Source organism: Colobus angolensis, unplaced genomic scaffold, assembly GCF_000951035.1.
Source record: "Colobus angolensis palliatus isolate OR3802 unplaced genomic scaffold, Cang.pa_1.0 Scaffold320, whole genome shotgun sequence".
Classification (NCBI taxonomy): domain Eukaryota; kingdom Metazoa; phylum Chordata; class Mammalia; order Primates; family Cercopithecidae; genus Colobus; species Colobus angolensis.
In genome coordinates, this window is record NW_012116489.1 from 2,864,737 (window position 1) to 2,879,217 (window position 14,481).

General features: G+C 34.9%; 1 protein-coding gene across 3 annotated transcripts in view; it reads left to right on the plus strand.

Moving 5' to 3' along the window:
• LOC105518568 (complement factor H-related protein 3) overlaps positions 1-14,481 on the plus strand; it is a 112,451-nt gene that overhangs the window by 52,147 nt on the left and 45,823 nt on the right. The window contains exon 1 of one of the 3 annotated variants that reach the window (XM_011951599.1): positions 8,996-9,053. The exons of the other annotated variants lie outside the window; for them this stretch is intronic. Coding sequence (XP_011806989.1) covers positions 8,996-9,053 — 58 coding nt within the window. Of the gene's footprint in view, positions 1-8,995; positions 9,054-14,481 lie in introns of those variants that run through there. 3 annotated transcript variants of the gene reach the window in all.

The window sequence follows — 14,481 nt, forward strand, 5'->3', positions numbered from 1 at the left end:
ATATATTTTAAATATACATATTACATATATATTTTCCTGAAGATTCTCTGACTTACATTTTTAGTCATTTTAAGTTATGGGAGAGGTTTTGCTTAATTTATTATATTTTTTATACAGTTTGTCTTTAGCATTATTGATAGATCTTTTTCTCCTAAATGTAGGCAATGTTTTCTGCTTCTTTACCTATCTGGAAGTGTTTTATTGTCCTCTGGGCAATGCCAATAACACATTGTGATGATTACAGATCCTGCTATGCATGTCAGAATAATATCGATTTTTCTCTTTATAAGAAATAATGCACTATTCACAATAGCAAAGACTTGGAATCAACCCAAATGTCCATCTGTGATAGACTGGATTAAGAAAATGTAGCACATATACATCATGGAATACTATGCAGCCATAAAAATGGATGAGTTTGTGTCCTTTGGAGGGACATGGATGTAGCTGGAAACCATAATTCTCAGCAAACTATCGCAAGAACAGAAAACCAAACACCGCATGTTCTCACTCATAGGTAGGGATTGAACAATGAGATCACTTGGACACAAGAAGGGGAACATCACACATGGGGTCCTATTGTGAGGAGGGTGGGGGAGGGAGAGCATTAGGAGCTATACCTAATGTAAATGACGAATTAATGGGTGCAGCACACCAACATGGTACATATATACATATGTAACAAACCTGCAGGTTGTGCACAGGTACCCTAGAACTTAAAGTATAATAATAATAAAAAAATGAAGTAATGTTCCTGCTGGAAAACTATCATCTTATGAAGTCATGAGTTTCAGTTTTCTTACGGTGAATCTACTTCAATTTTGACTTACTCCAAATATATAGCATTTAGTCCACTCCTGGGACATGACATTTACTCCTAAGACATATGTTTTGAGTTCCAGTACAACGTGAGGAATTTAACAAATTATGCTCACCTTGAGCCCCAAACTCTTCCTCCCTATATGGGTATTAGCTGAATTTTTCACCATTTTCAATCTTGCTTTTCTATATGGTCTTCATTGTAGAGATCTTTTACTTCCTCAATTAAATTCCTAATTATTTTATTTTTTGTATCAATTTAAATAAGATTAATTTCTTGATCTCTTTTTCAGAGAGTGGATTTTAGCATATAAAAGTCTACTGATTTTCATATGCTGATTTTGTTCTGTAACTCTACGGAATTTGCTTAATATTTCTAACAGTTTGTTTATAGAGTCTTTAAAGCTTTCTGCATATAAAACCCTAATGTCTGTAAGTAGTTCTTTTTAACTTGGATGCCTTTTATTTCTTTCTTTTGCCAAAAAGCTCTGGCTAAAACTTTTAGTACTATCTTGAATAAAAGTGGTGAAGGCAAGCATCCTTGACTTGTTTTGATCTTAGAGAAAAAGATTTCCACTTTTACTCATGGAATATAAAAGTTAGCTATGGGTTTGCCATACATGCTATTCATGGTATTGAAGTACATTTCTTCTATAACTATATTTTTAAATTTTTATGAGTACATAGTAGGTGTATAGTAGGTGTATGTATTGATGGAATACTTGCAATGTTTTGATACAGGCATACAATGTGAAATAAGTACATCATGGAGAATGGGGTATACATCCCCTCAAGGATTTATCCTTTGAGTTCCAATAATCCAATAACACTCTATAAGTTATTTTAAAATGTACAAGTAAGTTATGACTATAGCCAACCTGTTGTGCTTTCAAATAGAACGTCTTATTTATTTTTTCTTTATTTTTTCTTTTTTTTATTTGATGCACATTGACCATCCGCACCTCCCCTCTAGCCCTATACCACCCTTCACAGTTTCTGGTAACCATCCTTCAACTTTCTATTTCCATGAGTTCAATTGTTTTGATTTTTAGATGCCACAAATAAGTGAGAACATGTGAGGTTTGTATTTCTGTGCCTGGCTTATTTCTCTTAAAATAATGATCTCCAGTTCCATCCATGTTGTTGCAAATGATTGGATCTCATTCATTATTATGACTAAATAGTACTCCATTGTGTACGTGTACCACATTTTATTTATTCATTCATCTGTTGATGGACACTTAGGTGGCTTCCAAATCATAGCTACTGTATACAATGAGGCAACAAACATAGAGGTGTAGATATCTCTTACATACACTGATTTCCGTTCACTGCTGGTATATACACAGCATTAGTGATATACACAGCAATATTGATTCTTCCAATCCATGATCATGAAATATCTTTTTATGTTTTGGTGTCCACTTCAACTTCTTTTTTTAGTGTTTTACTGTTTTCCTTATAGAGATCTTTGACTTCTTTGGTTAAGTTAATTTCTAATTATTTATTTTTATGTGTGGTTATTGTAAATGGGATTACCTTTTGGATTTTTTTCAGATTGTTTGCTGTCGACATATAGAAATGTTACTGATATTTTATGTTGATATTATATCTTGCACTTTTACTGGATTTATGAGTTCTAATACTTTTCTGGTGATTACTTTTGCAGGTTATTTTTTACATCCTGTAGGTATACTTCATTGTTTTTAATTCTTTATTTTTTTGTCTCCTCTGACTGTGTATTTTCACATCGCTTGTCTTCCAGCTCAACAATTCTTTCTTCTGCTTGATCTATTCTGCTATTAAAGAATAGCATGTTTAATGTCTTCTTCAGTATTTTCACATAGCTTGTCTTCACGCTCAACAAATCTTTCTTCTGCTTGATCCATTCTACTATTAAAGAATCACATGTCTAATGTCTCCTTCAATATGTTAATTGCATGTTTCAGCTCCAGAATCCCTGCTTGATTTTTAAAAATTATTTCAATCTCTTTGTTCAATTTGTCTGATAGAATGCAGAACTCCTTCTCTGTGTTATCTTGATTTTCTTCCATTTTCCTCAACAAGACTATTTTGAATTCTTTTTCTGAAAGTTCTCATATCTCAGTTTCTCCACGGTTGTTCCCTATTGCTTTATTTAGTTCATTTGGTGAGGTCATGTGTTCTTGGATGGTGTTAATGCTAGCAGATACTCTTCAGTGTCTGGGCACTGAAGAGTTCGGTATTTACTGTTTTCTTCACTATCTGGGCTTATTTGTAACCATCCCTCTTGGGAAGACTTTCCACATATTTGAAAGGACTTGGGTGTTGTGACCTAAGCTGTATCTGCTTTAGGGGGCACCCCTACCCCAGTAATGCTGTGGTTCTTGCAGACTCCTGGAAGTATGGTATTGATGGTCTTAAACAAGATCTGGGAGAATTCTCTGGGTTACCAGGCACAGAAACGTGTTCTCTTCTCTTGCTTTCTCACAAAGAATGTCTGTCTCATTGTTCTGAGTCACCTAAATATGAGTATGGAGTGAAAAAATGCCCCCTGTGGCCACTGACACCAGACTGCACTGGGTCAGACCTGAAGCCAGCCAAGAACTGGGCCTTGGGTTGTCTAAGGTCACCACTCCCTGGTTACTGCCTATGTTCACTGCAGGCCCTGGGCCTCTAAAATCAGTAGATGGCAAAACAGCCCGGCCAGTGTTTTACTCCTCAGGGTGATAAAGGCCCCAGCCTAGGTTGGTTCAGAGGTTTTATCTGTGAGTCAGGGACCAGAGTCAAAAACCTTAGATGTCTGCCTGATGTTCTATGGTACTGCAACTGGGCTGGCACTCATATGGCAAGTTAAAGTCCTTCTCACTCTTCCCTCCCCTTTCCAAAGGCAGAGGAGCCTCACCTCATGGTCTAACACCACTCCAGGACTCCAGGCCATGACAAGTACTGTCAGACAACTACTGATGTTCCCTTAAGGTTTAGGTGCTCCTAAGTCAGTTTGTACTGAGTGCTGGCTGTCCTAGGATTCACCCTTCTGGCCACTGGGATCTCATCTGGTCCAGTGCATGTCCAGAAATGCATCCAGGAGTCAACTCCTGGAATTAGGGACCCCAGGAGCCCAACTGGTTCTCTATCCCCTGTGCCCATGCTGGTACCTGAAGTCAGCAAGTCTCAGAGGCTCTCCTAAGGCCCTCAATGTAGTACCTAGGTATCACTGCTGGTTATTCAGGGCCCATGGGCTCTTAGTTAGCCTGGATGAATGCTGCCATAACTGCATCATTTCCTTCAGGGCAGTGGGTTCCCTTTTGGCTCAGGGTATGTCAAGAAATGTCATCTGGGTGCTTTGGCTTAGAGCAGGCCTCATTACTTTGACTACTGTCCTGTCCTGCTGTGGCTAAGCTGATATCCAAGATGTAAGACAAAGTCTTCCCCACTCTTCCCTCTGCCCTCCTCAAGCAGAAGGAAGGGGTTTCTTCTGGAGCTGTGAACTGTGAAGACTGGGATTAGGGGTTGGGTGATGCCAGCACTCCCTTGGCTGCCCCAGCTGTTGCAGCTGGTGCCTCTGAATATCGTATGTCTTCCCCCAATCCACTGTCTCTGGGCCTAGTTCAGCACTAGGACTCACATTAAGTGTTGCAGTCATTATGTCCTAGGCTGTCTCTCTAGTTTATTTAGAGACACAATGCATGGTAGGTAGCCTTAGATGGCAAGATTTGCAGGAACTTGACTTCAGACCCCTGTGATCAACAATTCCGTCATGGCTAGGATTGGTTTAAATGTTCCCTCCATGGGCAGGCATTAGTTGAGTTTGGTCCGATTTTCCTTTCTGCTCTAACAGCACAGCACTTTGTTCAATAACTCACAGTTGCTGCGTTATCCCTCCCTCAGTGCCTAGAGAAAGGCTCTGTATATCATGGCACAGCTGCAAGTGTGGAGATAGGGGAAAGCTTTGGTGGTGTCAGTGATTCAAGACTGTCTTATCTATCTCTTCTGGGCCTCTTTCAGGGATATGAAGTTAAAACCAGGTACTACGAGTACTAACCTGTTTTTTTTGTTTATTTGTTTGTTTGTTTCATGAAGGTGTTGTTTTTTTTTCTGTGTAGATAGTTGCTAAATTCGTATCTTGGAAGAGGAACAGTTGGTATCACCTTCTATTCCTCCAGTTGGCTCTGCTCTGCCTAATTTGTTGAGAGTCTTTATAATGAAGAAATGTCCGTTTTTCAAATGCTTTTTCTGCTTCTATTGAAATGATCGTATAGTTTTGTTTATTCTGTTATTGTGATATGCTTCCTTGCGTATGTTGCATATGTTGACCCATCTTTGCTTCCTTGAAATGAGTTCCACTTGATTATGCTGAATGATCTTTTAAATGTGCTGTTCAGTTTCTAGGCTAGGCACAGTGTCTCAGCACTTTGGGACGCTAAGAGGAGCCGATCGCTTGAACCCAGGAGTCTGAGACCAGCCCAGGTAACATGGAAAAACCCCATCTCTACAAAAACACAAACATTAGCTAGGTGTGCTGTCACAGGCCTATAGTTCCAGCTACTCAGGAGGCTGAGGTAAAAGTATTGCTTGAGGCCAAGATGTCAGGGACACAACAAGCCAGGATTGTGCCTCTGCATTCCCAACTGGGCTGACAGAGAGAGACCCCTTCTCAAAAACAAACAAACAGAAATTCACTTTTCTTGTAATTTATTAAGAATTTTAGCACCTCTGTTCAACAGGGACATCAGTCTGTACTTTTCTTTTTGTGTTATTTCCTTGTTTGGTTTTGGTATCAGGGTAATGTTGGCATGCTAGAATGAGTTAGAAAATTCCATTATCTTTTTTTTTTTTTTTTGCATAATTTGAGAAAAGTACTATCAGTTTTCTTTTTAAAAACATGTTTGCTAGAATTGAGCAGTGAAGACATCAGGTTTTGGGCTTTTTTGATAGGTGAATTTTATTACTGGTTTAATCTCCTTACTCATTACTTGTCTGTTTTGATTCTCTGTATATTCCAAATTCAGTCTTGATATGTTGTGTGTGTCCAAAAATGTATCCGTTTATCCCAGGTTTACCAAATTTTTTTTTTTTTTACAAATATTTGTTTCTTATAGTCTTTTATGATACTTCGTGTTTTTTTGTAGAACCAGAGGTAATGTCTCCTTTTTCACCTCTGATTTTATTTGTTTGGATCTTCTCTCTTTTTTTCTTAGTCTAATAAAAGGTTTGTCAGTTTTGTTTTTATTTTTTTAAAACAAATCTTTGCTTTTTTTTGTATTTACATTTAGTCTCCATGTTGTTTATTTCTGCTCTGATATTCATTATTTCCTTTTCTACTTGTTTTTGGTAAGATTGTTCTTGTTTTTCTAGCTCCTTAAGGTTCAGTGTTTGGTTGTTTATTTGAGAGCTTTCCTCTTTTTGATGAGGCATTTATTGCTATAAAGTTTCCTCTTAGAACTGGTTTTGCTGTATCTCATCTATTATGCTATGTTGTGTCTCCATGGTCATTTGTCTAAAAACGTTTCAAATCTTCCTTTTAGTTCTTTCATTGACCCATCGGTTTTAAATAAACATGCTGTTTAATTTCCAAATGTTTGCAAAATTTCCAAGTTTTCTTCTGTTATTAATTACCAGTTTTATACCTTTATGATCAGAAAAGATTCTTGATGTAATTCTAAATTGTTTTCAATTTGTTACAACTTGTTTTACGGCCCAACTTATGAGCTATTCTAGAGAATATTCTATGTGCAGTTGAGGAGAATGTGTTCTACAGCTGTTGAATTAAATATTCCAAAAATGCCTGTTAGAGCCATTTGGTCTAGAATGTACTTTAAATTCAGTGACTTTTTGTTGATTTTCTGTCTGGGGTATCTTTCCATTGCTGAAAGTAGGGGGTTTAAGTCTCCTACTGTTATTGCATTGCAATCTTTCTCTCTCTCTTTAGAGCTATTAATATTTGCTTTACATATACAGCTGCTCTAATGTTGAGTGTATATAAATATATATATATTTACAATTCTCATGTGCTTATGCTGAATTTATGCCTTTATCATTATATGACGACTTTCTTTGTTTCTTTTTTCTGTTTTTACTTAAAGTCTACTTTATCTGATTTACATATAGGTGCTCCTGGTCTTTTATTGTTTCCAATAGCGTGGAGTATCTCTTGCTATCACTTCACTTTCAGACTATGAGTCCTTAGAGGTAATATGGGTCTCTTGCAGGGAGCATATAGTGGAGCATTGTTTCTTTTTTTTTTAATCCACTAACATACTCTATGTCTTTTAATTGAATAATTCAATTCATTGTTATTCAAAGTAATTATTGATAGACAAAGATTAACTATTGCCATTTTAATTGCTTTCTAGTCGCTTGACCGATATTTTTTTTTCTTCCTTTCTTCTTCCTTCTTTTGTGGTTGTTTTTTTCTATTAGTATTGTTTGTCTCTTCTCTTTTTATCTGTTGTGTACTTACTATAGATTTGTGCTGTGGTTACTATGAGGCTCACAAAATTCTTATATTTATAACAGCTTATTTTATCATGATAACAACTTGTGATTCACTTTTTACAAGAAAAATCAACACTACATTTTTACTCTACTTCAGTCCACATTTTGAATTTTTGATGTCACAACTTACAACTTTTTAAATCACATATCTTTCAACCACTATTGTAGCTATTATTTTAAATTGTTTCCTATATTATAGCTTCACTCTTCTCTTATATTCAGAGTGGTAAACTTTGCTCTGGGTAGTTGATACTTGAATTTCTGTAGGAGAGAGAGAAACTGGAGAACACCTACACTGCTATTTTGCTGATGTTATTCTCTCCACGATTCTCTTATTTTAATCAATGGAATATTAAATCATGGCAAGTATAATAATGTAAAATAAAGTAAAGAAAGAGCAGAAGAAGTCAATTAGAGAACGTGTATGGACTTGAGTTATATTCTTCCAACAAAACATAAATTTTTATATGTATGTGTATACACACACACACACACACACACACACACACACACATAGGAATGTATTGTACCTTAAAATAAAAGATACCCTCAAACACAAATTTAAAAATATTTAAATGTCAAGAATATGCTGAAACTTTTGTACCCAGTACGATCTATTGTGAGTTCTGAAACTCAGTATGCTTCTCTAAACGCATGAAAATACAGACAGTGGAATGGGGTCCAGACACACCGGTTTGTTTTTGTGAAACAAAAAGCAATACATGTATTCTTAAATAATTAAGTTGCGTATTGGAAAGCAAAGGACAACAGAAAATTTTAGTGACGTGGACTCTGAGTGTCATTCGTTTATGATTAATCTGTTTGTTGGAGAACTTCACCTATTTTCCAGTGTTTAATTTTAAAATTAGTGTTCTCATTGTGAGAAGAGTATCTGGGATAGGAGATAGTATCGTGACCATCTGTGGAAAAAAACAACTTGCCATGCTCAAACAGCAGGATTTTCAGAAATAGAATAGTGTGCCAGACGTTTATTTTCAACGTAACATCAACCCAGCTCCTATCTTCATTTTCTTCTGCAGTGCAGAACAGAAGTCTGAAACTACAGTTTCTGGAGTCCCTTTCTCCATAGCTTGCTTCTCCCTTAGATTCCTCTGTAAGATGTACTTAAAGAAGATTTGGAAGAAGATAAAGACAAGGCATTCTCTGGCAGCAGCTGCTGGTAGCAGCTGAGATCACCAACAGTAGCTTTCCTTGCTTCTGGAAGTTTTCCTGAGAAACATCCACTGCAGCACCATGGATAATTAGTGAGGGCATCACTAAGATTCCTGAACTTTGGAATTTTCTGGAAATAGCACTTTCGACCTTTGTTCCCTCAGTGCTTCCAATAGTTGCAGAAGCCTTTTGTTCCCTTTATTAAAACTCTCTTTGCTCAAAAACTAAGAAATAAAAATGAATTAGTGTTTTACGTTACTTTTGGAGTTGGTCTATTACTGTCGCTAAATAAAACTGTATATGTACATATCAGGGAATCAATTCCACAGACGATTGTGAAACCACTAATAGGAATCATTGAAGCATTTTGCAAAACTCTCTGAACTTTGATATTTACTAAGTGACCTTAAAGACCTAGCTTCGTGGTAGTGCACTTAAATTCAGAATTATATGGTAACTCATAATGAAAGATTTCAAACAGTGCAACTGAAACTTTTGTATTAATATACTGCTGAGAATATCTAACATGTTGTTACTAATCAATGTCATTCTCACCTTGTGGGTTTCCTGTGCTAATGGACAAGGTAAGTTGAAAGAGATCTAAACACTCAGCTTCCCTCTTAATTGTAACTTCATATAATATCTAGCTTCGTATGTCTATAATTTTTTTATAAATCTAACAGGATATATTCACTATGCTAGCAGAAGTAGCATATTTTGTGAGAGTATAACAGAAATTAATTTTATGAAAAAAATCTCATTCCAACTTAAAGAAAAAATGAATAATATTTTCTTTGTTTTACAAGTTCTGCAGCATAAAAGGCACTTAATATTCATTATGGAGATATGTGAATATACTCATAAAATTTTAAGTAGGAAACATGTCATTAGATAGGTTCTAACCTTAAAATGTTCAGAAGTTTCTTATTCGTAATACAAGGGGAACTTTGGGAGTGATCGACATTTTCATAATCTTACATATAGTGATTTTTTGTAGATTCATATATCAAAACAGCAAATAAAATATTTTAAATTATGCCATTTCTTACATTTCCATTATACCTTAAGAAAACTGCTAAAACTAATTAACATAAGAATTTAATATTTCAACAAGATTAGCAATATGTAAATCACAACATACATGTAATCAAAAAGCAGAATATAAACTTACATTGGCATGACAGTAAATTTTAATTTGCATTTCTGAGTTCTCTAGCAAATGTGCAATAAACAAATACAGAAATAAATACCTTTCATAGCTTTATGTCATTGTTCTCTGATATGTTTTCTCTTCAGTAGTCATGTATTTTCTATATTAACTATCTCTTTGAATGCAGGCCTTGCATATTAAAGAACTATATCATAACATTAGCAGTGGAACCACATGGGGTAAAAATCATGGAGAATCAAGGGTTTGTGGCCATTAATGAAGAAAACAAATTTTGTAATTATCCAAAACTATAATGTTCCAACAAATGTAGTGTAGGATAATACTGGAAATCCCATTGTCAATTTATGAGACTATCTTTTCCCTCAGCCACTCCTCTCAAAGCTATGCCACCTTATTTGATTCTAGGTTAAGAATTTTAGGTTTTACAGTATTATCTATCACATGATTTGCTAGTTTTAATTGCTGTTCAAAATCAACCTTGATTTGTGCCAATATGAAAAAAAAGCAATTTCTCCTGTTATTTCCTTTGTTAACTAAACTGCTACAGGCACAGTTTTTAAAATAAGGATTAAATAGATTAAAGTAGAATGCAATGCAGAAAAATAGAGAAAATCAGTACTATTTTGAAATGACTGAAATTAGATTAGAATAAGCTCTATACTTTCTTACTTACTTTCTCAAAAGCACTATAAGAATCATGACAAATTCTTTCTTATTTGATATTCCAGTCAAAAACTTGTCTCCTCCAATGAACTCTCTGTAAGAGTAAACTTGAGCAAAATGTCTAGTATATTTGGGTTGTACCTATATATCTCAAAGGAGAAAGTAACTCATTTAGTGGAATAACACCTTGGTAGAGAGAAACATCTTTGTGTATTCAGTAGCATTGGCTCAACTGCATTCCTCCAAAATTCATTTGTTGAAGCCCAAATTCCCAATACCTGAGAATGTGAGTGCATTTGGAGAAGGAGTGCTTAAAGATGTAATTAAGTTAAAGGTCAATGATTCAGGTGGGCCCTACTCCAGTATAACTGGTGTCAATAAAAAGAGAAAATAAGGACACATCACATAGAGAGAAGACCACATAAAGGCATAGACAGAATACAACCATTTACAAGGCAAAGGAAGAGGCCTCAGAAGAAGGCAACTCTGTTGACAGCTATATCTCAAATTATTAGCCTCCAGACCTGTAAGGAAATAAATTTCTATGAAATCTGTGGTACTTTGTTATAGTAACGCTAGCAGAAAAATACAATGATATTTACACAATTTATTAAAATAATATTAATTAAAACTAATTTTTACTTTTCATTCAAGGATATGGATATATCCACCATGTATATTTTAGAGGGTATTTATCAGAATTTGGTAATTATATCTTGGCTGTATTGTCCTTGCTGAGTTTTGTGTTGTTGAATACTTTGTGTTTATGTATACCTGTATTCATACATATTTAGAATCTGGTAAAGCAAATCTAAGAAATATTTTTCTTATGATTAATGAAGGACATACTTTGTGAATTGCTTATGCTAGGAAACTTCTTTTAATGGTAGTTGATGTTTCAGTTCTGAATAATAATTATTTTGGAAGCCACACTATTTGAAAGATAAACTTGACAGAAAATTAGTAATTATAACCTATTATAATGTTCATTGACTTTGTATTGAACATTATTTCTTTCATCAACTCATAAATTATTAACACTTATTTAGATGTAGGTTGTCAGGAAAATTATTTTAATTATGAATATCCTTTTAAAATTGTATAAATATTACATTCATCTATTAGAGTTGCCATAACAAAGTATCAAGGGTGACAATTAGTATTGTAGAGCAGGGTTGCTTCTAAATCCCTTTCAAACTAGATCATTTTCAATACTCAATGCATTACAATCAGTTGCCATTGTACTTCTTTGGGATGCTCAAATTTGTTTCAAATCTCATTAAGAATCTGGCTTCTGTGTGTATTTCATGTGCCCCCATTAAGCTTTGGCATAACAAAAGGTTCCAAGCTTTCCTTGAGTTTTCCTACTACACATCCAGTTCCAATAATTTCTCTATGAAACTCCAGTGACTTCTAGTGGGAGAAACGATTTTTAGAAATCAACCTAAACTATGAAAACCTCACTTCAGGTTCGAAAATATCATTTATTAAGAAAAAGAATTTTTGGTTGGGCATGGTGGCATGGTGGCTCATGCCTGTAATCCCAGCAATTTGGAGGCCGAGGTGGGTCGATCTCTTGAGGCCAGGAGTTCGAGACCAGCCTGGCCAACATGGTGAAACACTGTCTCTACTAAAAATTCAAAAAATTAGCTAGGCATAGTGGCAAACACCTGTAATTTCAGCTACTCAGGAGGCTGAGGCAGGAGAATCATTTGAACCCAGGAAGTGGAGATTGCAGTGAGTCAAGATCACACTACTGAACCCAGCCTTGGCGACAGAGCAAGACTGTCTCAATAAATAAATAAATAAAATTATTTCCTTTAGTTTATTTCCCTTTCTTCCTCGGACTAAATATCCTACAACCATAAGAAAATGTAGGAGTATCTCAGGACGTTACACCGTTACACAGAGCAGGGAAGGTTAGATTTTCCAATACGGAGGAGACTCAGTAGAAAACTTGCATCCATGCTTGAAGGGCTGGGTCGGAGAAGTTGTCATGAGTCACCTAACAAACCTCTGAGGCCAGTTCCGTAACTAGCAAATGCTTCCTACAAAGTAAAGATGTCACTTCCCTGAATTTAGTCTTCTAATCTGCACACTAAAGCTTTCGTGCCACTAGCCTCCTTCCAGTTCTCTCTGATTTATGATAATTCAAACTTACAGATTTTTCTTTAGTTATATTCTTAAGATTTCATAACAAATATAATGTAAATATTATTTTCTATCATTGTTTCAGAATTATAAAGAACTTGATATAAAGAAACTTGTTTTGAAATTATAAAGAAACATAAATTGTATGCTATTTAAACTGTGTTGTTCAACATTCTCTATGTATATGCATATATATACACATATACATATGGAATGTATAAATATATATGTATATTCATGTGTGTGCCTATATTATATCAGTAATATGTTTCACCTGATACATGAATTCTAACAAACAAAAAGCCACAAAACACAATAAAATGTTTTATTTCTGGAGATAATTTGCTACATTTCAGATTTTTTCTTATGTCACAGTAATATTTATTTTCTCTCTTTTCCAAAAAACAGTCATTGCGAATGTGTGCACCCTGAACCGACAGCTTTAGCATAACTTGGCATAGTTTTAGATAAGCTCAGTTTAAGTTAATGCTGATAAAATTTCCAGAATTGCCAAAGAGACCATACTACATAGGAGAAGTGGAGAAAGTGGAATGAGGTTCTTCTTGTCCTGTTAGCTGATTTGGGATCCATTAAGGATTTTAAGTGGAGAAATAAAATGACCAGATGAAGGGTCATTAATTTATATACAGGAAAATAGATTATAAAGGTGAGAGGTGAGGATAAGGAAACTAGTTATGGTTGCTGTAATCCCAGAAGAAAATGGTTGAGAGAAGCTCATATCAAAGATTATTGCCTGGGTTTTTTTGTGACTGTTGTGTTTTTTGTTTGTTTGTTTTGATAGAAAAATTGAATGAAAGGGACCACCACAAATTTAGAATTTCAGTTAAGTTTGAGAGAGGTAATGAGAATGATTAACATGAATTTCTCCCCCCCAAAAAATTCTGTCAATAATTACCATATCATGAATAAATAGAGCATGGGTTATTTTTGCAGCTGACTCAGAGAAAATAGCTGTCACAGCAAACCTATGTCTATATTGAAATTCATATATACATTTAAAGAATATTACTCTACCCCATTTATCTCAAGAGAACTAATCTTCAAATCAAGGAAAATCAGCAACATATTTTTAATTAAAATTTTAACTTCTTTCAAAAACGCCTTTATTATTTATCTATTAAGAACAGATAAATCATTCATGAGGCATTCAAGTCAAAAAAGAATTTTTACTTTTTTGTTGGCAGATTTGCCTAGTGGAAACAACATTGATATTTAGCTTTTAAAAGCAAATTCCACTGATACCAGATGAGGAAACATTGAACTAACAACACAATTAAGTGGAGGAAAATGAAGATATTCATTAATAAGCCTAATATTAATAGACAATGGTGGTACTGAGAGAAACATCTATCTCTTCTAGACTTCACAAGGAATGATGGTTTTCATTATCAACGAATTAATCTCAACTGCGTGGTTTGCCCACCAAATATCATATCTGTAATAGTGTATTGCACTCACTCTACCACATTTTAAAATGATTGGTATCAAACAATCACGACATGGAAGTCAATATATAGATAGTTGAAGAGTTAAAGAAATTATAGCACAAGAAGCAACCAAAAAGGTACAGTTATAGCCTCATGATGACTGTCTTGAGGTATTTCAAAACACTAATGAAGGGGAGCAAGTTAGCTTTTGATGAAGACTGTCACAGTCAGTGAAGCACGTAATAGTATTATCCAACATCATGTCAGAGGTCGAGTGACTTTCTAAAAGGGTGACCTTTACAGATACTGCCATATGTTGTGGGGATGGCGGGATAGAAGAGTTGATCTCTTCTGAGCCCTCCACATTTTAAGTTGTATGATTCAAAATTACACATATAAACCTTGTTTTAATTATACTCTATTTTAAAAACTGCAGTTATCTTTCAAATTGATTTTATAATTTATTTTTCTTTTAATTTTTGACTTGAGCCCACAAGCAGTTCCTTGGAAAATATATTTCACTACACAATTGAGCAATCTTCACTTATAAGTACTGCTAAGAAAAGATGTTAGAAAAAG